We start from the raw sequence: 27,727 nt of genomic DNA, 5'->3' as shown, positions 1-27,727 counted from the left end.
AAAAAAAGAGGATGACCTAATCTTGTATTAAAAATAAAAGCCAGAAAGAATTTTCACTGCACTGTTCCTCATGTATTAAAAGAACCAGGAGAAAGCTTCAGTGTGTTTCCTGGATCCTCTATAGTGGATTTATGGAATGACAATGATGAAAATCATGTAGGATAAGAAGGCATGGAAAGATTAAAATATGTACCAGTCGCACAAGTTTCCACAATGATAAGATCATGGGTTCATCAAAGTATTTCATCATATTATTCTTGTATTGGTTTGTATTTCTCAATGTGCATATTCTTAAGGAAAAATCAAAAAAAGGAAGAGGAAAAAACACACACTACAATTCTCATGGGTGACATGAAGATTATTTCATAAAGAGAATCACCTGAAACACCAGAGTACAAAACTTCTTTGGGATAATCTTAACTAACTTAAAATCAAATAAATAAAACTGCAAATAGTAATCACCAATTAACCAAGATTGGCAGGCCTACGTGAACTGCTTTCTCTGTTGCAGTCAAGAATAATAGTTTTTCTTGGACATTTTTCACCCTTTCACAATGATAATCAGTTTTGATTATTGTTGTTCCATGTGTTCCATGGCTTAAGTTGTTCTTATTATTCTAGAAACTTTTCTCTCTTTATTTTATTTCAAGCAGTAATTACTGTACCTTTTAGTGTTATCCGTGGCATTCACATTTGCTCCATTTTTTAAGAAAAAATCTACCATAGCTAGATTATTTTCTCTAATTGCAACCACAAGCGGTGTATAGCCTTCCTGCAAAATCATGTTAAAGATATTGTTACAATATGTAAAAATTCTATATGTATACATCAATTCAGCTTAAGGCATTTTGTGAACATCCTGTGAACTTGCTAACAATTTGTTAAGGAGGTATGGTACGACGGAATTTTGGAGCAAGAAGACCAATCCTGCTTCTGTTAGTTAATTCCTGTGTGATCATAAGCAAATTATTTCACTTCTCTGGGTCTTAGTTTCCTCATATGTAAAATGACAGAATGAAACTAGAGAGCCTCTGGGATTCCTTCCAGCTATAAATTTGTGATCAGTATATAGAGACCCAGGATTTATAGGAGACTGTTCCATATTATTTCAGGAGTATGTTCCTTTCTTGCTATCTTTGTGTCATGAGAACTTATTGTCTGCATGCAGCCAACCTTATTTCCTCAGTACTTTGCCAAGCTAAAGCTATACCATGGTCAATTTTACATTTGCCTACTTCTCTTTACCTACTGCCCTTGAGTGTGTATAAGCAGCCTCAAAACTTAAGAAAATCTTGCCTCAAGGTGATTAAACCTGGAAGAAAGTCATTTTCATTGGCATATTCCCTCTCTTCTCAGCCCTCCTAAAGTATGCTTTATGTTTTTTTTTCTCTCTCAAGTGGCAGTGACTAAGAGTTAAACCTTTTCCTAAAAATCAGGAGTTATTCAGTAACTATAGAAAGGAAAGGGTATATAGTCTTTAGGAAATAGGAAAAAAAACACATACACTTAAGAATTTATTCTTGCAAAAATTCTGTGTCTGTGTATTTTTATACTTAGTAGGAACACATTTTTAAAAAGATTTTAAAAAAACTTATGGCATTTCTACATGACAAATTAACATTGTGTTATCATATGTAAAGGTCTATTTGTAGAAAAAGCATTGTAGGCAAATATTTGGTGGAACCACTGTGTCCTGGGGAGCAGACCTAATGTATCATGCAATCAAAATTCTGGAGAGACAGCTGCGATGGAATGGGCAGAGAGTCAGCCTCGAAGTCAGTAAGACCTAGATTCAAAGCCTGCCACTCACCCACATATACTAGCTGGGTGACCCTGAGGAGTCACTTAACATTTCAGTACCCTAGGACACTGCATAAAGACAGGGTTTCTTAAGTTTTGTTGTATCATGGATTCCTTTCCCGAATAACGTTTTTAAATGCGTAAATATATAGAATGTGAAGGAGGCCAATTACATGAAGACAACTATTAAGTCATTGTTGCTTTTTTAAAGATAATGTATCTTGTGTAACAATCCCTAGTCTAAGATTAAATTGTAGAGCAGGCCCTAGTCTAAACCAGTAGAGGGAGTTTCCTCATTAGGAAGTCCAACGTGAGTAAAATCTCCTCCCTTGTTCGCCCACCCCTCCTCCTCCACCTCCACACTATTAGAAAATTCCAAAGGCCAATGAACGTTGACTACAGAATTATTTTAAGTTATTTTCATTAAAGAAATGCTTCCATGAATATATGAATTACAAAATATGTGAATTGGACACCACCTGATTGCACATTTTAACTCACAAAATAGTTTATTATACAAAAGGTGGGTTTCTACCTTGTTTTTTCCCTCAATGTCCATGTTGTGTTTCAGCAGCTTTGCTGCTATAGCTGTGTTCTGTCCAAAGGCAGCATAGTGAAGTGCCGTGTTGTTGTCGGTGTCCACAAGATTGAGGTCCGCACCATGTTCGAGCAGGGTAGTAGCACACTCCTCATGTTGACACCGTACTGCCTGTCAATATAGTACAGAGAAAGAGACAATTAATGCTCTGAGATAAAAATTTAATATACTAAAACATCATTAATGTTATTTAAATAAGTTAGTAAACCATATTTTCTTTTTAAAAATTTTTAATTTTATTAATTTATTTTGATTTATCAACAATCACTTCCATATACTTTAGAGTTGAAAATATTTCTTCCCCTTCCTCCTCCCCATCCTCCCCAAGACGGCACACAATCTGATATAAGCTTTACGTTTACATTCCTATTAAACATATTTTCACATTAGTGAAGTTGTAAGTAAAAATTAAAACCAATAGGAGGAACCATCAGAAAGCCGAAACAAAACTCAACAGAAGGTAAAAATGAGTGATAGCGATTCGACTTCCATAGTTCTTTCTTTGGACGTGGACAGCATTTTCCATCCCGAGGCCTCTGGAGATGTCTCAGGTCCTTGCAATGCTGAGAAGGATTCAGTATAACAATATTAGTCATCGCATAACGTGGCTGTTATTGTGTACAAAGTCCTCTTGGTTCTCCTTACTTCACTCAGCATCAGACCACATAAGTCTTTCCAGGTTTTTCTGAAGCCTGCCTGTTCATCATTTCTTATAGCACAATAGTATTCCATTACATTCATATACCACAACTTGCTCAGCCATTCCCCAATTGAAGGGCATCCTCTTAATTTCCAATTCTTTGCCACAAAAAGAGCTGTTCTGAATATTTTTGTACACGTGGGTCCTTTTCCCATTTGTTTGATCTCTTTGGGATATAGCCCTAGAAGTGCTATGCTGGATCAAAGGGTATGCACATTTTTGTAGCATAGTTCCAAACTGTTCTCCAAAATGGTTGGATCATTTCACAACTACCCCAACAATGTATTAGTGTTCCAATTTTCCCACATCTCCTGCAACATTTATCATTTTCCTGTTTTGTCATGTTGGTCAATCTGATAGGTGTGATGTGGTACCTCAGAGTTGTTTTGATTTGTAAATCATATTTTCTTAAGCAGAGAGAAATCAAAAAGCATTTCATTGACCAGCATGATTAACTAGTACATACCTTCATCAAAGGTGTTAGATTATCATTGTCCAGCAGGTTTAGATCGCAGTGTCTCTCTACTAAGAGAGCTACAACATCTGGATATCCATTAGCACAGGCCAGGTGTAGAGGTGTCCTACGGAAAGGAGAGAGCTATGTGACTGCTTGATAATATTACAACAATCACAATTTTGCACTTATTAGTTAGTGTGATTTCTAACCTAAAATGCATTATTATTCTTATGCCTAGACTCTAAATCACTGCCAAAATGAATATAAATGGATACTACTGTCACCCAAAGAAATATAAAATATGCATTAGCTCTTTTTGCTCGATATGATGGACAAAATTGCCAGGGGTAAAAACAAAAACAAAAACAGATTAAAAATTCACTACATATTGACATGGGAACTCTGCTCAGTTTCTGACCTCAGTTGGTTCACCTCCCTTTAGGCAAATTGATGGCCTCTCGTACTTTGGGATTCACCATATTGATGCCAGCCTCAATGCAGACATCATTCTGGCATAGCCCACCAGCTGCAAACTCATGAGTTCAAGAGATCTGCCAGCCTCAGTCACACTGGTAGCTGGGATTACCGGTGTGCATCACCCTGCTTGGCTGTTAAGTGTAATAATAACTTCTTTCCACTAAGAGCATCCATAATTACAAAACATTTAGTAAAGCAGCTGCCTCAGAAAAACATTTACATCTTTGCATATTGTGTATTTGTACAAGCACGTGTGCAAATGTGTGTGCATTCTCCACTAAAATCTTACTGCCACGTGACATTGGACAGTGGAAGTGAATCTGTGCTGCTAAAGGCCATCCCAGCAGGGTGCAAGTTTTGGTAGTTCTACCATGATGGCAAGGTTTTGAAGTAAGAGCCTGGTACGTCGCCGCCTTATAATCTCGCCAATTGTGTCTTGCCAAGCCTCAGCCTTGAATCACTGCTGCCTTCTACTGTCTTTCTTCCTATACACTTGCTACTCAATAAAGGTGGAGAAAATCATACAACTGTGTTTACTAGATCTACTATAAATTTATGTTACATAATCTCAACTGGGCTCTCACTGCTGCAAGGCAATCACTTTATATTCTAGCTCCATGGTAAATTCCCTATGCCACTCACCAGAGCAGCTTTTGCAACCTTTTAATCCCTCCTCAAACCTCCCTTGGTTCACTATGTACCTTCTCAACTAAAAATCTTGCCTCATATTTTACAGAAAAAACTGAGGCCATTACCTGAGTCCTCCCTGTTCCTACCTCCTTCTCATCTAACGTACAAATGCCTTCTGCCACTATGTCCTTCTTCAGCCACCTCATAGGAAGAGGTGGCCCTTCTCCTTGCCACTGAGAATGCTTCTACATGTAGAAGTGATACCATTCTATCTTATCTCCTCTAATGGGTTATGCCCTCTATCATTCCTATTCTTATTTATCTTCAATCTTTCCCTGCCTACTAATTACTTCCCTGATAGCCTACATACATTCCCATATCCTCTCCCTCATTCTCAAGAAACATCACTTGATCAATCTGTCCCCACTCTCATCCCACATCTCTCTTGCCATTTGTGGTTAGATGTGAGGAGAAGGCCTTTGACAACAGCTGTCTCCACTTCTTCTCCTGTCATTTTCTTTTAACACTCTACAGTCTGGCTTCCAAACTCTTCAAAGATACTAATGCTCTCTTAATTGCCAAATCTAATGGTCTTTTCTCAATTCTCATCCTTCTCCTCTCTGAAGCCTTTCAAACTAGACCACTCTTCTCCTTGATATTCTCTTCTCTCTAGGTTTTGTAACACTACTCTTTCTTGGTTCTCCTCCTAAGTATCCCATCCTCTCCTCCTTAGTCTCCCTTTCTGATTACCTCCTAGAATGCAAGGACATTCCCCGCTCCCCAAGTTCTTCGTATCTATTGCAGTTAGTTGGGTGCCTGATACATATAGCAGATGCTTAATAAAAGCAGAAATTAATTTTCTGCCTTGGCATTTTTACACTTCACATATCGTGGCCATGTTTCCCCACATGGGACAGGCAACTAGAATGGACAGGAGTGCTGGGCGTGGAGTCAGGAAGACTTATCTTCCTGAGTTCACAACTGGCCTCAGATACCCATGTGACCCCGGGCATGTCACTTAACCCTGTTTGCCTGAATTTCCTTATCCATAAAAGGAGCCGGAGAAAGAAAGGCAAACCATTCTAGTATCTTTGCTAAGAAAATCCCTCAAACACAGTCACGGGTAGTCACACACAACTGAAACGACTCAAAAACTACATTTCACTAGAAGAGAGTAGTATTTTCCCAAGTTGCCATTGAGAAAATATAAGTTGGTTGGACCCTGGCTCAAAGTAAAATGAAGGAGTTTCCCGTTCATTAAAATTGAACAGGCAGGAAGGTGAGGTGACACCACCTTTCCGGACTTACTATCCAATGTCCAGGAGGGAAAGCCTGACCGTGATGGGAGGTGCTGTCCTGTCCCAGCTGCTGAGGGGAACAGCTTTTCCAAGGGTGAGTAAAGACACACAGACGCACAAGGAGGGAGGCGTGGGGGGTGTCTTAGGCTGCCGGGGGGAAGGCTTCACTTCTCTCCCCTCTTCCCACTGCCTCTTACCGATTCATTTTATCTCGATCGTTCACGCCTGACTTCCTCAGCAGCAGCTGGTGCTGCACCTTCGCCACATCCCCAGTGGAGGCAGCTTTGTGGATCTTCTCCAGGTCCTTGGCCCTAATCAGGTATCCTGAATTAGGATCGGATTCTTGGACCCCGCTGTCCCTCCTCCTGAGGGGGAGGAAGTGGATTCACTGTTCGCTTTCTGCGGAAACTGAAAATCTTTTTCATTTTCGCTACTGAACTTCAGAGCCGGTAGGGAGAAATAGGGAGGGGTTTTCTCTTGGCCTTTCAGCCTTCTCAGGGACCTCGCCTCCGCTACAGAGAACTGCAGTGGCCGGAGACTGGAGGTTAAGAGATTCCAGAGCGCGCAACAGTTATAGAAGATTCAAGCCTAGTGACAGTTGTAGCCCTGGCAACGCCTCGAGGCAGACAATTCCGCATACATTTATCAGATCCTCCTGTGTCATGCATGGGCCCAATGGAAAAGTCATGCACAGGTGAGTGCGCATGTGCTGTTCCATTAGCTCTCAGTGGGAGGGGCCCAAAGCTCTAGATCTGAAAGTGGCTGAGCTCCAGGCTGCTTCAGGTGCTCCAGCTTCTTTCCTCTCTCGCGCTGAAAAGGGATGCACAGCAAAGTAGCGGGGATAAGGACGAGGTGTGGCCTAATGGGAAGCGTGCTGGATCTGGATTCAGAGGATTCGGGTTCGAATCCTGGAACCCACTCTGTTACTTGCCTTTGCGAAGATGGAAAAAGTCCTTTTTCTCTCTGAGCCTCAGTTTCTTCTTCTGTCAAATGAAGACGTTGTACTAGATGACCTCCCAAGTGTCTTCCAGCCCTTCATGACTCTGTGAAGCCCAGACTGAAACAAGTGTCATGGGGGTCTGCTCGGTGCCCTGGGACAAATACAGTCTAGGTTCTTCTTTCTTCTGATTATCCCTTCCCCTTTCTTGCTTCCAGGAGGAGGGAGAATGATTTGTATGGGACAGGGAGCCTGGTCCAGGGAGGGTGGAGTTGGCATTAGCCAGGAAGCCCTGGGTTCAAGCCCAGCCTCTGCAGAATTACAATTGCCATATGATGCTGTTATTAAGGGTGGGAAGGAAGGGGTTACAACAGTTCACTGAAAAAACAAAAGATATGTCAGTTTTCATTGATCATAAGTTGCTAAAAAATTTAAACATCCTTAGGCTATAGTAATAGAATAATAATGTTTAAATCCCAAAGGATGATTCCATTTGACTCTGGGCTGAAGAAATGCAGTCCAGTCTATTGTGTTTAATTATGGATGCTACATATTAGGAGGTGATGGGGTACTTGTGCTCGGACCCCAGTCCTTGGAACATCTCTCTCCCCAGCCCAAAGGCCCTAACTCTGGCAGTAATTCATGCGTAGACCCCAGTGAGGCAAACTATCTTTTCCTGTTACAAGAAAAGCTGACCTCTGTAGAATTTTCCTTGTATGAACAAGACTATCTTGTACCAGCAGACTACCATATACAATCCAGAGGTCAAGCTATAGACGTAAATTCCCAACTGCCCAGGCTATCTTATTATAGATGTAGAGGTGTACAGGTAGAGATTCTTTAGAAGTTCTCCTCCCAGGCCACGCCAATAGCGAACGACACCTGTGCCAAAAGGTACAGAAAGTGTATGTTCACCACCTAATTAGCAAACTTGGCACACCACTCACTGAACTTTTCCTATATAAGCTTTAGCATCACTCCTGTTAAGTTGTGAGTTCCCTAAGAAGCTCTGCCTGCCACAATAGTGGTACAATAAACTTTTTGTCCCTGGACTGGAAGACTACTTGAGTTTGTGAATTCTTTACAGATGACTCTGCCCTGAACCAAGTTATTTTGTGGTCCCTGCACCCCTAAAACACATCAGAGGGAGATTGATAAATTCAGAGAGAAGAGATATGGATGAACTAAGAATGATTAAGATAGAGGAGACCACTGGAAGGCATGTCTATTTTCAAATATGTGAAGGGCCATTGTGAAGACCTGGGAGTCTCCAAAACAGATTGCTAAGACCAGTGATGAAAGCAGCCTGTTTTGGGCTGGTATAAGGAAAAATAAACTTTATAGCAATGGAATGGATTGCTTGTGAGACAATTTCCCTCAAGTAGAAGTTGTCTGACCGCAGTGCTCAAACAATTCTTACATTGATTGTAAGGCTGGACGCACGATTTTTAAGGTCCCTTCCAACACAGATATTTGGATTCTCTATATATCATTGATAATGATACTGTTGCAGGATGACACTAGAATAGATCATCAAAGTTGGTTTTGTTTTTAAGGGACATATAATGTAGAGTAGAAGCTAGAAGATTTTTGTTCATTGAAATTAATTCAACCCTCAAGGCATAAGGAAATATCTGCAAAGGGGAATAGAACAGGTTATTCTCAAACTAGCCTTGTTGTTCCCCCACTTTTGCTTCTCTGCTGCTTTCTATTCATGACATGAATTCCTCTTCTCCTTCTCCATCTTCTCCTTCTCCATCTTCTTTAGCTTCTAAAGCTCCTCCTCCTCCTCCTCCTCCTCCTCCTCCTCCTCCTTCTTCTCTTCTTCTTCTTCTTCTTCTTCTTCTTCTTCTTCTTTTCTTCTTCTTCTTCTTCTTCTTCTTCTTTTCTTCTTCTTCTTCTTCTTCTTTTCTCTCTTCTCTTTCTCCATCTTTTCCTCCATCTTCATTAGTTTCCAAAGCCCCTTGTCCATCTTTTCATCCTTCTTCTCTATTTTCTACTTCTTGTACTCCTCCTCCTCTTCCTCTTCCTCCTCCTCCTCCTTCTCCTCCTCCTCTTCCTTCTCCTTCTTTTTCTGTCCAAACAACCAAAATGCAAGTTAATCCTATACATCTTTTGGTTTCTATAGTGGACTGTTTTTGGTGCAGTGTGTAAGTCAGATGATCCATATGTTGTTGGTTTTACTTGTGACATGACTTGTCAACATTTCTTCAAGGAATAGACTCTCTCTGTTCTATCAGCCGTACCTGATATCCTACAGAACCTCAATGCTGTCTCTAAATGGCATAATGATAGGGGCAGCTAGGTGGCACAGAGGATAAAGCACTGGTCCTGGAGTCAGGAGGACTTGAGTTTGAATCTGGCCTCAGACACATAATATTTACTAGCTGTCTGACCCTTGGCAAGTCACTTAGCCTTATTGTCTAGCCAAAAAAAAATAGATGGCATATGATGTTCAATAACATTTTCTATGATATAGTATCGTGACTACATTTGGGCTATGGGTTGGCTAGTTAGAAGTCCTATTTAACAAGTAATAGAATCATTACTTACATATTATAATGTGTACGATTTGTGGATAGAAAATTAGTAATGCATTTTACAATTATTTTCTAACATACATACATATATATATATAAAATACTTATTGGGGAGAGGGCCAATGTGTGTTACCAAAAAAAAAACCTAGCTGATATATATAGGGAAAAAAATATGGAAAATAAATTAAATTTGTTAATGCTTAAAATATACAGGCAAATTATTAATTAAAAGCTTATGCCTTTGGGCAGCTAGGTGGCACAGTGGATAGAACATTGGCCCTGGAGTCTGGAGGACCCAAGTTCAAATCCGGCCTTGGACACACAATACTGACTACTTGTGTCACCGTAGGCATGTCAGTTAACCCTGATTACATCACCTCCCCCCCCCAAAAAAAGCTCATGACTTAATGTCAAATGTTTGGCAGAAACCTGTTATCAAATTTGTGATGTTTAAAAATATTTTCATGAGTTTTTAATGAAGACAAATGAAAATAGACTAGATGAAAGCTAGTTGAAAATGGACAAGTAATTTTTATTATAACTATTATTGGTGATACTAATAGCTCCCCTGTACTTACTATCTTGTGGTTTATCCAGTACTTTACATACTTTATCTCCATTTTTACAATGATCTTGTGAAATAGGCAGTTTCTTTATGGTTATCTCCATTTCATGGCTTGAGACACAGCTAATAAATGACAGGGGCTAGATTTGAACCCAGTTCTTTGGATGCCAAATCTAATAAAGCTATCTGTTATGAAGTTTCTCTTTGGTTTTCCTTTTTAGAGGGCACATTTGTGTAATGTGTGCCGTTTTGCCCATCTCTTTTTGAGACTATATAGATTCTGTCTATATAGGATTTAGTCTACATATATGTATGTGTATATATGTGTGTGTGTATGTATATATATATATGTATGTATGTATGTATGTATGTATGTATGTATGTATGTATGTATGTATGTATGTATGTATGTGAGGTCTTCCCATTGGTTCTCAAGGCAAAACTTAGCTACCTTCCAATTAATGCAAATAATGAATCTTATGAATTAGTCACATTATCTGGATTGCAGTACATGTTTGAATTGGACTGGAATAGACTGCCGTAGTTTACATAATTATAACTTCAAATACTGTGAATGTATGGGACAACTTACGGGAATTCATTATTTATACTAATTAACGCTTATCTGTATACCCACAGTTCTGGCTTAAAAACCAATGGGGAGGGGAGAAGTGGGTGGCGCAGTGGATAGAACACCGGTCCTGAAGTTAGGAGGACCTGAGTGCAAATCTGGCCTTAGATCAAACACTTGACACTTACTAGCTGTGTGAACCTGGGCAAGTCACTTAACCTCAATTGCCTAAAAATAAAATTTTAAAAAAAGGACCAAGAGGAAGCTGAAATCCCTGCCCTCCCCCCTCCCCATTTCCCAAAATGTTCCTGTTTCCTTATGGCTTGCAATCATAAGGATTCTTCAAAACTTCATGGTAGAGTAGAGTAAGGAAACAGTGGAAGCAGTATATCTTCCAGAGTCAATAGGTGATTGAACAGCAACCTCAAAACGGATGAGCCCAGGAGACTTTGTAAGTTTCAAAAGGTCATGAGGCCATTAAAGGTCTGGTTGTAGTATCTTCAAAGTGGTCAGTTATGGTGGCAGCAGCAGCAAGAGTGTGCTAGGACAAAAGGAAGGGTTGCTATTTGAGAAAGAGGAGTCATTGGAAAAGATCTTCCTTGAAGATCTCTGTGTATGTGTCTGTGGGTGTGTTATGCATATAACTATATATATATATATATATATATATATATATACATATATATATATATATATATAACACATATAATATACATGCATGTCTATACTTATACATATATGTATGCACACAGACATATATACATATATACACACATATAATATACATGTGTATATTATTACATATATGTATATAGTATATATAATATATACACACATATAATATACATGTATGTCTATACTTATACATATATATGCACAACATATACACACACATATACATATATACATATACGTATACGTATAAGTATACATATACATATACATATACATATACATATACATATACATATACATATACATATACATATACATATACATATACATATACATAGTCCTGCACTGTAATTCCTTTAAGCTCATCATCACTTTCTAAGTGAGAAGGAAACAACCTGTCCACCTGTCCTATTATCTGATGCATGGGAAAGCATTTCTCCTTTCTCTCCTTCCTTTGGGAAACCCTACATTAAAGCCAAAAGCAACACTACTGTAAATAGCAACTTTCCCTGTGCAGCTGAGGTGGGGTGAGGAGCCAATGGATATTCTAATAGCTTCCAATTCCATCGCTTTGTTTTGCTATTTGAAAGTCAGGCTTCTTCCAGAATTGTAACTTAGGAAAAGAGTGATGTCAGGTGAAGGACAAAAATTTGTCCAGGTTGAGAGTCTTTGTGTCTTCAGCTAAGAGAGATGTAGCTAGCCATTGTACTTGATATGGGACGGTGGTATAATTTTGGGACCCTTTGCATTTGCAGAGTAACTAGGGGGTACGGTGGATTGAGTGCAGGACTGGGGGTCAGGAAGACCTTAGTCCAAGCCTGGCCTCAGATACTTACTATCTGTGTGATACTAGACAAGTCACTTAACTTCTGTTTGCCTCATTTTCCTCATCTGTAAAATGGGGATTATAACCCAACTCACAGGGTTGTTGTGAAGATCAAATGAGATAATATTTGTAAAGTGCTTAGCACAGGGCCTGACATGTAGTAAGAACCATATAAATGTTAGCTATTTTTAGTGTTCTTATTGTTATTATTATAATTATTGGAGGGATTCTCCACAGAGGACTCTTAAAAGTTGCTGAGGTCTTCCCATATGAAGAGTCTAGTATGAACTCAACTAGTTAGAATTCTGCTAGGGTTTCTGGATTTCCTTTAATTCTTTTGTGTATTTCGTTCTGACCACTGAACTTTAGAATATTGTAAGGTCCTGAGGTGATAGAAGCAAGAGCTCATGCTAGGGTGATTATAATTACAGCAGAAGAAGTGAGCTGGTGGCAAGGGAATCATTTTGATAGGGAGGGGAAGAGAGACATAAACAGAGAGAGACAGAGACTGAGAGACTGAAAATCAGAAAGAAAATTCCACTTAGTGTAAACTGCCTAGTGTCTTCTGAAGCTGAAATGTACTGGGCTAATTACCAGCACTTCAAAAACTTAAATTAGTTACTATAATATCTAATAGTGATAAATTGCTGGATTCTACTCAAAACATTCTAAAATTCTTTATTATTTAGTATTTTCTTTTCCATCTGGGAAAAAAGCTGCCTGTTTCATATATGATTCTTTTTTTTTTAATTGTAATTCTTTACTTTACCGCCCCGCCTCCCAAAAAGTGTTTTCCCCATTCCTGCGGGCATCCCTCTCCTCATGCTGGCATCCCTCCATGGCATCTGTAGCAGTGAGATGTCTTGTCCTCTCCTGGAGAGCTAGATCTGAGAGTTCAGATGCATGACAACTAACAGACCGCTTGAGTGGTTTACTGTTGCAGAAATGGGAAAGATCATGTCTAAACTAAAAACAAGAAAAGGCCTCCAATACACCCTTAATTTTAGGGCCCCAGAAAGAAATCATTCAAGGTTTCAATCATTCATTCTTGTTGACTATGGGATGTGAGGTAGATAAAGCTAATCATTATCGTATTTGGGGGTCCCCATTTACTGGAACTTCTGTGACCTTTCATTGGACCCCTTAGAGGTAGTTAGATAAGGAAAGTTGTTTTAAGTTTGCACAGTGCCAAAAGATTCAAAAAGAAGTAAAACTTATAGCTGTTTTAGGACGGAAGAGTCAAATCGCATAGCTAAAAGAGTGATATATTTTTACAGAAAAGTCAAAGATGTGATTGGTATTGTTATTTTTTGTTTGTTTCTTTGTTTGTTTGTAGCAGGGTATCTTTTACAGTTTTCAGACTTTCATAATCCACTTTTTATACTGGTAATTTTGAATGTCTGTTCACCAGCTGTGACAGTAATAATTCACATTTTCTCACAAACTTTATCAGGGCTTACACAACGGAAACGACTAAACAACAACAACTCATGTAGTAGAAGAGAAGACACTAGGGTTGAATCATGAAAAATTGTCTTTTCTCAGCAAAATAGGATAAGTGCTGCCCAGGAGTATATGATGTGCTTTAGCTGGTATTAGGGTTTGAAAACGTGTACAAAAAGCATACTGAGAATCAGGTCCAGGTTATGGTCTCAACTCTCCCCCTTAAGAGGTATGTGACCTTGGATAAGTTGATTAATATCTGTATAAGCCTCCATTTTCTGGTCTGTAAAACAGATAATATTAATATATGCCCTATCTATATTATGGATTATTCTTAAACTTGTAAATGTAAAAGTACTTTGTGAAAAATAAAGCAGCTATGTAAAACTGTAATTCAAGTATGTGATAGTTCTGTAGATTTTCCTTCTGCACTACTGATCTTATCGGTAGAAGGGAAAAATCCTTTGGCTCCCACTATGCATTAGAATGTGAAACATTTATTAAGCAATTTATTAACTTAGGCTCCATAATATTATTCGGAAAAGCACAAAGTTTTTAATGTTTTTTTAAAAGAATTATGGTCTTGGGGCAGCTAGGTGTTGCAGTGGATAGAGCACTGGCCCTGGAGTCAGGAGGACCTGAGTTCAAATGTGCCCTCACACACATAGCACTCACTAGCTGTGTGACTCTGGGCAAGTCACTTAACCCCAATCGCCCCACCAAAACAAAACAAAACACAACAAAAAACAATTAAACTCTTTCTTGACAAACAAACTTCAGTAGCAGGCTTCCATTATGAAAGTTTCTTTTTTTTTAAATTTTGTTTACTGGCTTCATTAATTTTTCCCCCCTATAATACTACGTAGACGAAGTAATGTGCAGTTTTTTAAAGTTTTATGAAACCCCAAGATAAAATTATTTGTTTTTTTAATACTAGCAAAATTAAAGGAAAAGTATTTTTTCTAGAAAACTTTACACACCAGGAACAAATAAAACAGCTCAACTCTATCTTTGGAAATATAGTTCCTCTTACATGATATATCCAAAACTTGCTAAAATTCTATTTGTATAAAGTTATGCATATCTCAGCAGGCTATTTTTTGTTTGTGATAAGCCAGTCTATGTGAGAATTGGTTGCTAGGTAATTTTTGTTTTGTTTTGTTTTGTTTTTAAAGCATGATTTCTCTAAACCCTCGATTTCGTTTTCTTCTTTTAGTATTCCTTTCTGGGTTATGCTATTCAGATGAGGAAAACTGAATATACAGAAAATTAATAAAAAATGGAACCATTTAACAAGAGTTACATAAATTTAAATTTCCTCAGAAATTCTGCCAACTCTTTTCTGCTCTCATTTAAAATTTAGTTTATTCCGTGAAACCTTCCATGTGTTACGTCCAGATCCTCCCTAGACCCTCCTACAGTCACCCCAGCTTACTGTCCACTCCCATCAGGTTACCCCTTCTCCCAGACCCCTCCTCCAGTCACCCCAAATGATTTGGCCTCTCCTAGATCCCTCTCACAATCTTTCTGTATATAAGGTCCCTGTTGTCTCCATTAAGATGCTCAGATTCTTAAAATCTAGTCAATAGCTCACAAATGTTCAGATTTCTTAAGAGTCTGGCCAATATGGCAGATCTTTAATAAACTTTGTCTTTGGCTGAAGGAAGTCATCAGTTGAATTCATTTGGGCAGGGCATGCATGTTGAGATTTTGGTCCCAGTAGCCCTAAACCTCTAACCTCCACATATGGTTCCCTGATCAGGAATCAACCCCAGGCCACGGCAGTGAAACCTCAACAGTTCCATGGATGGATGGTGTGGTGGTGGCTGATGGAGCACTTGTGTTTTCTTGGTGTTAATTGTTAGGCCAAAATTAGCACAAGCAGCAGAGAGTCAATCCATGCTTTGTTGCATCTAAACTTCAGAGGCTGCATGGAGTGCACAATCATCTGCAGACAGAAAATCATGCACCAACACTCCCTTCACTTTGGTCTTGGCTTGTCACCTTTTCAAGTTGAAGAATTTACCATCAGTGAAAACTAAAAGAGAACCAAGCAACAAAAAAATAAAGGGAATTTTGGCTTTAATACATTTCATGATGGTGGCGAAATGTTATGTATTAATTAGGTGGGGTGGGGGATGAAAAGGTAGCACAGAATTACAAAAATGTTAACATTCAGAGTTGTTAGCAGCTAATCAGTAGGACAACTAACGCAACTTCCGTGAATTTACCTATCATTGATAGCAACAGGGAACCTGCTCAAGGTGAAATTGGAGTGAAGCGTGTGGACATTTTAATTGCTGTAATGCTTTCTAGAACATCTGGTCTCCAATTCTGTTGTTGCTCAGCTGTGTCCAACTCTTCATGACTCCATTTGGTGTTTGCTTGGCAAAGATACTGTAGTGGTTTACTCATTTTGCAGATGAACTGAAGTGAACAGGGTTAAGTGACTTGCCCAGAGGCACACTGCTAGTAAGTGTCCAAGGGCAGATTAGAAGTCAGGAAGATGAATGCTCCTGACTCCAGGCACAGCATTCTAGCCAGTGCACTACCTAGCTGCCCTCTCTGTAGTTCTACACATCTGTTAATGTTTGTAAGATTACTAGTTACAGTGTCTTTTTTTGCAAGTACCAGCTTTGATCTGTTAATGTAGATTGTGTATTGTTTGCTAGAGAGTGTATATATGTCTATGTGTGTCTGTGTGTATGTATATATATTGTGAAGCCCAAACCCCATGAACCTCACAAACTCTAATTTGAAACACAGTCTGCTTTAAGAAAGAGATAAACAAAATTGGGGTACATGTGTCCACAGTTTAATTTCTCTAACTGGCTTAACATGCATTGCATGAGAGTTCAGTCCAAAACTGGGCCCCCCTATGGGGACCAGTTCAGAACTGGCTCAGTTTGGGATTTGAGGGTACAGCTTTACATGCCCAATGAAGAGTAGGTGTTCATGACTGGTCAACATATTAGGAGGTAGATGTTATATTAAAATGAGGTCTTCAGTATGTGCTTTAGATCACAGTCCACAGGGGCCAATATTGCCTGCCATCAAAGGAAATACCATCCCCAGTCTGGGAAGTCTGTCTCCACCCAAACATGAGTAAGATAAAATCAATTCAGGTCTGGGTTAGAGTTTGACCAAAATAAGAAGATCCAATGCATTCTCATTATCAGAGATGTCCTTCTGAACAACTTTGGACAGAAGGCTGGCAGTTTGGAGCTCTGAGTCTCCAAGACAGAGATTACCAAGAGAAATAATTTTTAATTACACACACACACACACACACACACACACACACACACACACACACACACACATATATATATTAGATGTGTTTGTAAGTTGAGGCAGTCTCTCCTCCACCCTCACCACACATTCATATGTATTTCATATGTATCCATCACTGTTCTAAGGGAAACTTCCAGTTCCCTAAAGCAGTCTCTGTTGTTTTCCCTTGAGAAATAACCTTCAGGTCCTTTATTACCTTTGACATTGGTAAAGTTAGTTAGAGAAAGAGAAAATTAAAATAGCCACTTTATTATGAATCAACATTAATTTTGCTTCTATTAGCTGCCAGGCCTTGTGCTAAGAGCTGGGTATATAAAAATAATAATAATGGATATAATAATAAATAATAATAAATAATAGACAGTCCCTGTCCAAAGAGGGAGAAAGCAAATATATGCAAAAAAGCTACATACCACATAAATAGGAAAAAAAAAGGGGGGAAGGCACTAGAATTATGAGGAGTCAGGAAAGCCTTTCCGTATAGAGACAGACTTGAGTTGGAACTTAAAGGAAGCTAGTAGTAGTAGTAGTAGTAGTAGTAGTAGTAGAAGAAGAAGAAGAAGAAGAAGAAGAAGAAGAAGAAGAAGAAGAAGAAGAAGACGACTTTGATTGTTTTCCATTTAACTTATGCAATTTCACAATTTTGCCTCATATAACCTAAGCTACTGGGAAGCTCTCTGTTTCCAAAATTGTGACAATGTGCACCTCTGTTCAAGTGTAAAGTTTGTGGCAATCTTATTTTTAAAGATAATCAGCTTTTGCAGGCTAATCCAAAAGAAGGGTGACACTCCACCCCACCATGCCACACTCCATTCTCACCATTCTATTCAGCCAGGAACTGATCTAGGATCCCTTGGAATTAGAAACACTGAAGCTTCTCACTTAGCCCATGTGTAAAATGGGAATAATAACTTAGATCATCTTCACAGGGTTGTTGTGAGGTTCAAATGAAATCATGTCAAGTGTATTTATAGCTGAAAGTGCTAAGTCACCTAACTTCTTAATGCTCTGTTTCCTGGATGCATGTAATATGCTCCCAAGGCTAACAAATAACCAGGTGCAAATTAGATTCTTAATTTGGTGTATACTTGAGGGAGAAGACGAGAGCATAAGGGGAGGAACATGATACATCTATCTGTGGTCAAATGGTGTGCATATGGTGCAGCCTCTTTAATGAACTCTCCCATATTAAACCCTTATTTTGCAGTTATAAAAGGGCAGAAATCAGCCTCTGTTCTTTGTGAATCAAGGTTGAAAAAGGATAAATAATTATATATAACTCTAAAATTAACTTCATTTCAGATATATTTATTTTTCTGGAATATTTTTCTTAGAACTATGATACGGGCATGTTGGCAATTAACTATTAAGATAAGAAATCTCAGATTTTCTAACTGAAGTGATGCCATCTTAGATAATATAATTAATGACAAGCCTTTGAAGTTGGAGCAATTTGATGTGTCAATTAGGTTTACATGCTAATAGGACTTTGGCCAAATCTGCTATGGAACTTCCTTGGATTTGATGCTTAAACTGAAATGAGAGCTAGGAGTAGGGATAGACAGGAAGATAGCTGCCTAGGGTGCAACATGTAGGAGTACTCAATCAGGAATATTTTTGATAGTCCATTTTATAATAGTATGTTATAACTGAGACGGGGTCATTTATTTTGTGATCAATAAGGTCACGTGTTAGAGCAGCTGTTCTCAAAGGATGGTCCAGGAACCCCTGGGTGTCCCTGAGAGCCTTTCAGGTCAAGAGATCACAACTGTTTGAATAATGATACTGTTTTAATTTTAGTATGTTAGATAGAATTAGCTGTCAACCCACATTAACAATTTTGGAGAGATCTCAGTTTTTAAGCATATCAAAAGGCCTTGAGACCAAAAAGTCTAAGGACTTGTGTGTTCTGAATACCTCCCTCTTTCCTTCCCTTTAAATGGCAACTTTAATAGAAGCTCATAGCAGGAATGGATGTTTGCTTGCCTAAGGCCTGACAGGGGAGCTGAAGCTGTTCCTGAGCCCCAAAGTACTATCTGGAGGAGAGGAGATTTTGAATTCATTGGACAACTGACCTAACATTCTTGCCAGAGAAGGGAGATTTCCCAGGCAGAACCAGTTTTGGTAGTTGTTTCATCTGGAAAAAGAGCTCTTAAGTTTAAAATTTCAAACTTCCAAAGACTTGTGCACAGGACTGACGAGGAAGGAGGACTTGGGGAGACTGTGTAGAAATCTAGGAAATGGATTCATCAGAATAATGAAATGTGGCCTGAGAGCATCCTCAAGTTCTGGGGGTAGTTCATAGGTCATTTGAGTGCTTTCTATTTCCATACCTGTTCATAGGCTCTTATAAATGCTTATGCAGTATCTTTCACATTTTCTGCTGGCTGTCCCCCTACTCATTATTCATGTACACTGAGAATATGTGTGGGAGTTGAGGTCCCTGTTATTCACATTTGGAGAAACCTAAACATTTACAGCCTGTGTCTGAACTTTTATTTTGAAAAAAAAATCCTAGATTATGTTTAGTGCAGGGCAAAGAGCCAAAGAGGGAAACTGATCCTTTGGGATCAAGTCCCGTGTATTATACCTGTATCATATGAGGCTAGAGTCCTTTGGGTATTCCTGAGCCAAAGGTTAGAGGTGGATCTGTGATTTGATGGATGTGATTCTAGTGTCTGGAACTTAATAGATCTTTAATAAGAGCTTATTGATTGATTGAGTACTCCTTTTATGATGCAGATAGTAACTTATCTCTGCTCTCCCTTTCAGGTCTTATCCATGTCTTACTAGAAATCCTCTTGACACAGCATGGACTCCAGGAGGACAAAGAATTTTTCCTTGGTTATTCTTTGTTCCTGTCACGTGATGTCAGGATCACTATCCTACATGTGGTACAATGTATTGCTCCAAGCCACAGGGTTTAAAAAGTCATTTTACTAAAATAGTCCACCACTTTCAGGTACAGAAGCAATTCTCCAGGAAGTTAAAAAGCAGTCCAGAGGATAAAAAACAAATATAAACCAAGGGTAAGAAGGTTGGAAAAGCAGTCAACAAAGGAGTTGCCTGAGGTCTCTAACGGTGTCTGCCACAGTCAAAAAGATTACTTTAACACTCATTTGTCCCAAAGTTCCCACAGCTGGACCCCAGAGAAATCTACCTGCAGGTAGTGTTCCTTCCAACTGTCCCAGGTATGCCCTACAATTGCCTTGTTTGCATTAGTCCCAGCTAGTGTTGTGACACCCCCCTAGTTCGCAACAGGACCATTTTATTTCCACACCTATACCTCTGAATTAACCATACTTGGCAACAGAAGAATCAGTGTCAAATTATGAGTACACAAAGCAATTTTTCATCCTTCATTTTCAAAGAGGGTCAATGACAACACAGGGTGATGACACACAATGAATTGGGTTTAAGTCAGTCTGAGTTTCACTAAGTTAGCATCCTCAGTCTTCCAGAGTCACCAAAGTCCAGTGGCAAGATAAAGATCAAGATAACTAGAGGTGGCCTTGGATGTAGTAGATGACTTTGCCAATGATCAAGTGGTGGGAGAGATTAGTGGGCTAGAGATGAGGCTTCATGGAGTTGGTGAGATTTAAACTGACTTAGTAAGGAGAAAGAGAATTGAGCTATGTGGAGATGAGTGTCATTTTCTTTTTTTTCCAGAAAATTTTCTTTATTTACCAAATCTGTCTTAGCCCCAAATATTGTATGAATGGATTCCACAAATACAAGAAATAACAGTAATGAGAGCTGTGAAAACATAATACAATCCACATTTCCCTAGTTAAGAAATATTGAAAGGGGTGGAGCCAAGATGGGGGAGTAAAAGCAGAGACTTCCCTGAGCTCTCCCCCAAACTCCTCCAAATACCTGTAAAAAAATGGCTCTAAACAAATTCTGCAGCAGCAGAACCCACAAAAAGACAGAGTGAAACAAATTTCCAGCCCAACACAACCTGGAAGGTTGATCAGAAAGGTACATCTCGCCTGGCGGGAGAGGAGCGCAGTTCGGCCTTGGCACGCTGGCCACAGTGAACCTGGAGCAGGCCTTAGAGGACTGAATCACGGGCAGCTGTGGTGGTTTCCAGACTTTTCAACCCAGGAACGCTAGGGACAACTTAGAAGGTCAGTGGGAAGAGTCTGTGTCTCTGTGGTGAGACAGAAAAGCAAGATGGTCTCAGTTGCATTCCCAAGCGTGGTCCCAGGGTGGCAGCTGCCTCCCAAGGTTCCAGCCCACAGACTGAGGGGGGAATTGAGTGGCTGATCAGAGAGGGATGCAGGGATCTCTCTGCTGGTACAGGATTCTCTTGCTTTGCCTGTGCTTGGTTCTAGGTCACAATTCTGGGTGGCAGTCCTGGGGCAAGGAGGAGCGCTGGAGTGTTGGAGCTTTTAGTGGCTGTGCAGACAAAACCCTCCTCACAGTTCCAAGACAGAAAAGAGTGCTGGTGGTCATTCATAAACCAGAGCACAGGCCAGGAATGAAGTAAACACTTTTTGCCCTTGATCACAGCAACTTGGGAGAACTGAAAATTTATAGGTCCCTAGAAGTATCTCTGAAAACAGCTGCACAAAACCCTGAAGCTTGGGACAGTATATTCTCCTGTCTTGGCAGGTAGATTTACTAATATTTTACACTGTCTACAGTAACTTTAAATGGAATTTCCCTTTATATCTCTTGCTATTGGGATTTGTTAGTATGGGAATCCTGATGATTTATGTGGGTTTATTTTATATCCTGAAACTGTGCTAAAGTTACTTATTACTATAATTTTTTTTACTTGATTCTCTAAGAGATTCTCTTGAATCTCTTAGAATTCTCTAGGATTCTCTATGTATATCATCATATCATCTGCAAAGAGTCATAACTGTTTCTTCTTAGTTTTCCTTATAGCATACCAGCTCTGCTACTTGGTCACAGTGTATTACCCCCATGATAAGTTGCTGTATTCTCTTTCCTAATATTTTATTTAATTTTTTTTCCATCTCTATTCATGAGGGAAATTGGTCTATAACTTTCTTTCTCTGGTTTGGTTCTTCCCCGTTTAGGTATCAAAACCATATTTGTGATACAAAAAGAATTTGGTAGTACTCCTTCATTGTCTATTTTCCCAAATAGTTCATATTGTATTGGAATTAATTATTCTTTAAATGTTTGATAGAATTAACTTGTAAATCCATCTGGCTCTAAAGATTTTTTCTTAACGAGGTCATTAATGGCTTGTTCAACTTGTTTTTCTGAAGTGTTTTTTTTAAATTTTTAAGTATTTTATTTTCTCTTCTGTTAATCTGGGCAATTTATATTTTTGTAAATATTCATCCATTTCATTAAGATTGTCAAATTTACTGGCATACAATTGGGCAACTTGTTTTGATTTCCTCTTCATTGGTGGTGAATTCTCCCTCTTCATTTTTGATACTGGCAGTTTGATTAAGGTTTACCTATTTTCTTGTTTTTTCATAAAACCAGATTTTACTTTTGTATTGGTTCAACAGTTTTCTTACTTCAATTTGATTCGTCTCTACATTAATTTTTAGAATTTCTAAATTAATATTCACTCAGAGGAAAGGCTGAAGAATATATTGTGCTACAGCTGAAGTAAACAGCAAGGGCAGCAATCCTGACCTCAGATAAAGGAAAACCAAAAGTATACACGTATATGCATATTACATATATGTGTGTGTGTGTGTGTGTGTGTGTGTGTGTGTGTGTGTGTATGAAAGGAAACTATATCCTGCTACAAAGTACCATAAAGAATGCACAATTTAAATGAAATAGATGAATATTTAAAAAAATAAAATGGATTAACAGAACAAAAAGAGAGAAATTACACAATACTATCTCATGACAAGAAAGTTAATGGGCTATAAAGAAAAAAAAAACCTCTAGGACCAGATGGTTTTATTTTTTTAAAATTTTATTTTTAAATTAATTTCCAAATGCTCTCCTTTCTTAAAGCCTACCCCTCATTGACTAGGCAAGTATATGATACCCATTATACATGTGAAGTCTTGCAAAACATATTTCCACAGTAGCTATATTTTGAAAAAAAAAAACAAGAAAAATGAAGGAGAAAAAATGTACAGATAGTTCTTGCTTTAGGAAGTGGACCACAAAGTATACTTTAAGAGATTTTGAGTAATGTGAATTTGTCCACTGACATGGGGGAGGGAAGGAGATAAATGGGAAAGGGGCCTCCCATCTGTGAAAGGAGGGACTGCACATGGTTCAAGGACACTTGGGGGTTTGGGACAGCAAAGCAAGAGCAGGAGGGACTGGGGTTACATGTGGAGGCTGAACCAAGGAAGAACACATGGGGAAACAGGCAGAGCAGGGTGAAGGTCTCTTCTTTCCCCAAGAAGTCAAGGGAAGGCTCTTTTCCAGAGGTGGTGACAGTGGTCTCTATGTTCCTCTGTTCTTCTGCCTTCACTTGATTGGGGTTTTTTTGAGCACTTGCAGGTGAGAAGAGAGAGAGAGAGAGAGAGAGAGAGAGAGAGAGAGAGAGAGAGAGAGAGAGAGAGAGAGAGAGAGAGAGAGAGAGAGAGAGAGAGAGAGAGAGAGAGAGAGAGAGAGAGAGAGAGAGAGAACAAAGTAATTTACAGAAAAGTTAATGTATATGTTTTTTTTTAAATGCAAATGTCTTTCAGAATGCTTATTTATGTAAAGTGTAATTTGTGTCATGTGAATATATGCAAAGTGAGAGCTGTCTGTTTCAGTCTTCTTTTGAATCGATCAGTTCTCTATCTGGAAGTGGATAGTAATTTATTTCATGAACCTTGATCAGAGTTACTCAGTCTTGAAGAGCTGATTATCTTTACAATATTGTTGTTACTGTGTAGATTGTTCTCCTGGTTCTGCTGACTTCACTTTGCATCAGTTCATCTAAGTCTTCCCAAGTTTTTGACCATTTAAGGAAAACAAGTGAATTCTAGAAAACATTCAAAGAATAACTCATTCTAATACTATACACATTGGTTGGCAAAATATAGAAAGAAGTCACACTTCAAAATTTCTATCATGGAACACAGGTGATCCTGACAACCTGAACTAGAGAGAGATTAATCAGAGAAAGAAAACAATAAACAACTATGTCTAATGAATAATCAAGGAAAAATATTGAATAAAAACTCACAAAGATTCCAGCAACATATTTAAGAAATTAGCCATACTTTGCAATCCAGTAAAATTGGCCTCCACACTGTTACTAGCACAAGACACTCTCTCTTGACTCTGAGAATTCTTTTTTTTCTATTAATTTATTTTCATTTATCAGCAATCACTTCCATATGCTTTTGAGTTTAAAATTTGTCTCCCCCTTCTTCCCCACCTCCCTCCCCAAGATGGGGCACAATCTGATATAGGCTATACATATACATTCCTATTAAACATATTTTCATATTACTGATGCTGTAAGTAAAATTTTAACCAATAGAAGGAACCACCAGAAAGAGGGAACAAAACTCAACAGAAGAAAAAACATAGAAAATAATATGCTTCCATCTGCATTCAAACTCCATAGTTCTTTCTTTGGACGTGGATAGCATTTTCCATCACAAGGCCTTTGGAGATGTCTTAGATCGTTGTATTGCTGAGAAGGATTAAGTTTATCAACATTAGTCATCACACAACATGGCTGTTATTGTGTACAATGTTCTCTTGGTTCTGCTTATTTCACTCAGCATCAGACCATACAAGTCTTTCCAGGTTTTTCTAAAGTCAGCCTGCTCATCTTTTCTTATAGCACAATAGTATTCCATTACATTCATATACCACAACTTGTTCAGCCATTACCCAATTGATGGGCATCCTCTCAATTTCCAATTCTTTGTCACCACAAAAAGATTGCTGTAAATATTTTTGTACATGTGGGTCTTTTTCCCATTTGTATGATCTCTTTGGGATATAGCCCTAGAAGTGCTATTGCTGGGTCAAAGTGTATGCACATTTCTATTTGGGCATAGTTCCAAATTGCTCTCCAAAATGGTTGGTTCATTTCACAACTCCACCAAGAATGCATTAGTGTTCCAGTTTTCCCACATCTTCTCCAACATTTATCATTTTATTGTTTTGTCATCTTGGCCAATCTGATAGGTGTGATATGGTGCTTTGACTCTGAGAATTTTCACTAGTTGTTCCTCATACCTAGAGTGCTCTCAGTCATCATCTCTGCCTCCTGGTTTCTCTGGCTTCATTAAGTCCCAGTTAAAATCCCACCTTCTACAGGAAGCCTTTAATTCTAACACTTTCTTCTGTTGATGTTTCTAGTGTACCCAGCATACAATTTGTATGGAGTTGTTTGTCTTCCCCATTAGACTATGAACTCTTTCAAAGTGGGGGCTGTCTTTTGCCTTTCTTTGAATGCTGAGCCCTTAGCACAGTGCCAGATATAGCGTAGATGCTTAACAAATGTTTATTGACTGACTGACTTTAATGCAAAGTTGAACACAGGTGAAAAAAGTGAAAATGTATTGGGAAATATTAATTGGTCAAAAATCAACATGCAAATCACAATCATAATGCATTTATTAAGTGTCTACCTTGTGCCAGGCATTGGGACTACTGAGACAAAAATGAAACAATCTCTGGCTTCAAGGAGCTTATATTTTATCAGGAGAGACAACACATACAAATATAGTAAATAAAATATATACATGCTACACTTGGGATGAGAAGGGAAGCATCCTCTTCTACTATGGCACTCTAGGTCTGAGTTCCTGTGACCCTAGGTTCACACTCTAGGAGATTCTGATCCCTAAAGAGAGACCAGACTTTTCTTGAATTCTCTGACTCATTAAATCCTCCTAGAAAGCTTCTAAACTAAAGCTAAGGAATGACTTGTAACACAAGGTCTACCTAGAAGGGACTAATAGGATTTCTTACTACTGAAGAAGGAAAAAAAAATTGCAAAGTATATCTTTTAGTTTAGTACAGCTATTTATTCTTCCACACACACACACACACAAAAAAAACTAAAAACACAAAGTAATCACAAGTACTCATTGACAAATACTAAAATCATGAAGCAGTAACCAATCACTAATTATTATACTCTCCCAGGAGATTGCTACTTAAAGCATTAAATCATGAAAAATCTTTATGAGACTGACAAACAAGCTCTTCACTAAGAATGTTCATAGCACTCAGTTTTTGAACAGTAGTCATCTTTACTTGAGAGGTTGCTAAGAAAGTCAACCTCCTATGTGGCAACTGGCAACAGAGTTCATAGTCTCTTGAAATCATAAGGTTGTTTGCTTCAAGGCAAGAAACACCAGTCTCAGGATCATTGTTTGATCACCTGTGCTAGGCAAGAAACACAAAGTAGAAGAGCAACTATGACCTTGATGATCAGTCTTAGATTCAACCAGGGAACATGGTCAAGTGATATAGGGTCCCCCAATGCCATCTTCCTTAATGTCTGAGAAAGAGCACGAAGATTCTAAATGTGTTGAACAGACAGGAAGAGAAAGTGAGCAAATAAGAATTGTCTTTAAGTTTAATGAATGGGCAGCTCTTTGTGATAAGTGACCAGTTGTCTCCTGCCATAACCATAATGGTGGCAAAGGTTCAATCAGGAGTCAGCCTTTCCTTATTTATACTCCTCAGCAAGGAGCCAGGGCAATTTTGTCCTTGGAAGTAGGCCAGCAACGAGGCAACTGTAAAGGAGAAGGGCATTTGCTCAGCTCCTGGGAAGTGTCCTAGCCAAAGCAGAGCAAAGCAGACGAGAGAGAGTTCAAATAACCTCCACTACAAACAAAGTAGATACAGAGCAATTTTTATTGGGAAGGTACTAGAAGCTGGGAGAATGGCAGTCAGGAACTGAATTACTTATAGAAAGCAGTGCTTGATTTGAGCTTGGAAGAAAATTAGGTATTCAGACAGAGAAAGCTATGGAAGATAAGATTTTGAGATGTGCAGTCTAGCTAGCCTGCAAAGGCCACAGGGATATGAGATGGATTGTTATGTGTGAAGAGCAAGAGAGCCAGTTTGGCTGGGCTAAAATGTATGTGAAGAGGAATTATAGGTAATAAGTCTAGAAAGGTATTTTCTTATTTGTTGAATGAGGCAATATGTATAATAAGCACTTAGCACAGTGTCTTGCAGATATAGGTGCTAAGTGCTGTATAAAAATACTTATTCCCTTCCCCTACATAAATACTATTGTACTAATAATTACATAATTAGTGGTCCTCACTTTGGAGACCATGGCTCTATACAGATTGGATCTAAGAGTACAAAGAAAAATGAACAAATAAGGGGAAAATCTTCAAATAAGTTACTATATTACGACATATAAGGTGCCCTAAGTAGAACAGGCCTTGCACTAGCCTACAAGTATCTGCAAAAATTTTTTCCTCTGTTTTCCTGCTAGGCAATGGTGTTAAGTGACTTGCACAGGGTCACACAGCTAGCAAGTGTTATGTGTCTGAGGCCACATTTGAACTCAGATCCTCCTAACTCCAGGGCCGGTGCTCTATCCACCTGGCTGTACCAGGGAAATTTTGCTCAAGTAACTTCAAGACAATTTTAACTACATAAGATGAAAATTTTTACATAAAGAAAACCCAATATGGCTAAAATTTGAATGGAAGCAGGTAACCAAGAAAAAACTTCTTGAAGAAAGTCTTTTTTGAAAAGATTTCATTTCCAATTGACTTCTGGGAGGCAAGATGGTAGGTAAGAAGTAAGTTGCTCCTACTCTCCCTTACTAACCTCTAAAAACCCCAGAAAATATTGCCCCAAGAAAAAACACTGGAATAGATGAGCTGGCAGAAAGACGAGGTGCACAGTCTTTGAGCCCAGGAAGCTTGAGGGACTAACAGGAAAGGTTTGTCTTGCTCTGGTGGAAGGAGAGTAGTACAGGGTGGGAAGCATCCCACAAGCCAGCAGCAAGCCCGACCTTAGCAAACCAGGGG

At 38.8% G+C, this 27,727-nt stretch overlaps 1 protein-coding gene across 1 annotated transcript; it reads right to left on the bottom strand.

Moving 5' to 3' along the window:
* Window positions 1-640: 640 nt before the first annotated feature.
* LOC144456500 (uncharacterized) lies at window positions 641-6,321 on the bottom strand (the record flags this gene model as incomplete). Its single annotated transcript, XM_078151669.1, has 4 exons — window positions 641-772; window positions 2,336-2,509; window positions 3,565-3,679; window positions 6,158-6,321. Coding segments are annotated over 4 exons (585 nt in total), but the record flags the coding sequence as incomplete, so codon positions are not given.
* Window positions 6,322-27,727: the final 21,406 nt, after the last annotated feature.

This window comes from Phascolarctos cinereus, unplaced genomic scaffold (assembly GCF_003287225.1).
Source record: "Phascolarctos cinereus isolate Bilbo 61053 unplaced genomic scaffold, phaCin_HiC Scaffold_47;HRSCAF=571, whole genome shotgun sequence".
Taxonomy (NCBI): domain Eukaryota; kingdom Metazoa; phylum Chordata; class Mammalia; order Diprotodontia; family Phascolarctidae; genus Phascolarctos; species Phascolarctos cinereus.
The sequence above is the reverse complement of the archived record's forward strand: the minus strand, read 5'-3'. Positions and strand labels throughout refer to the sequence as shown.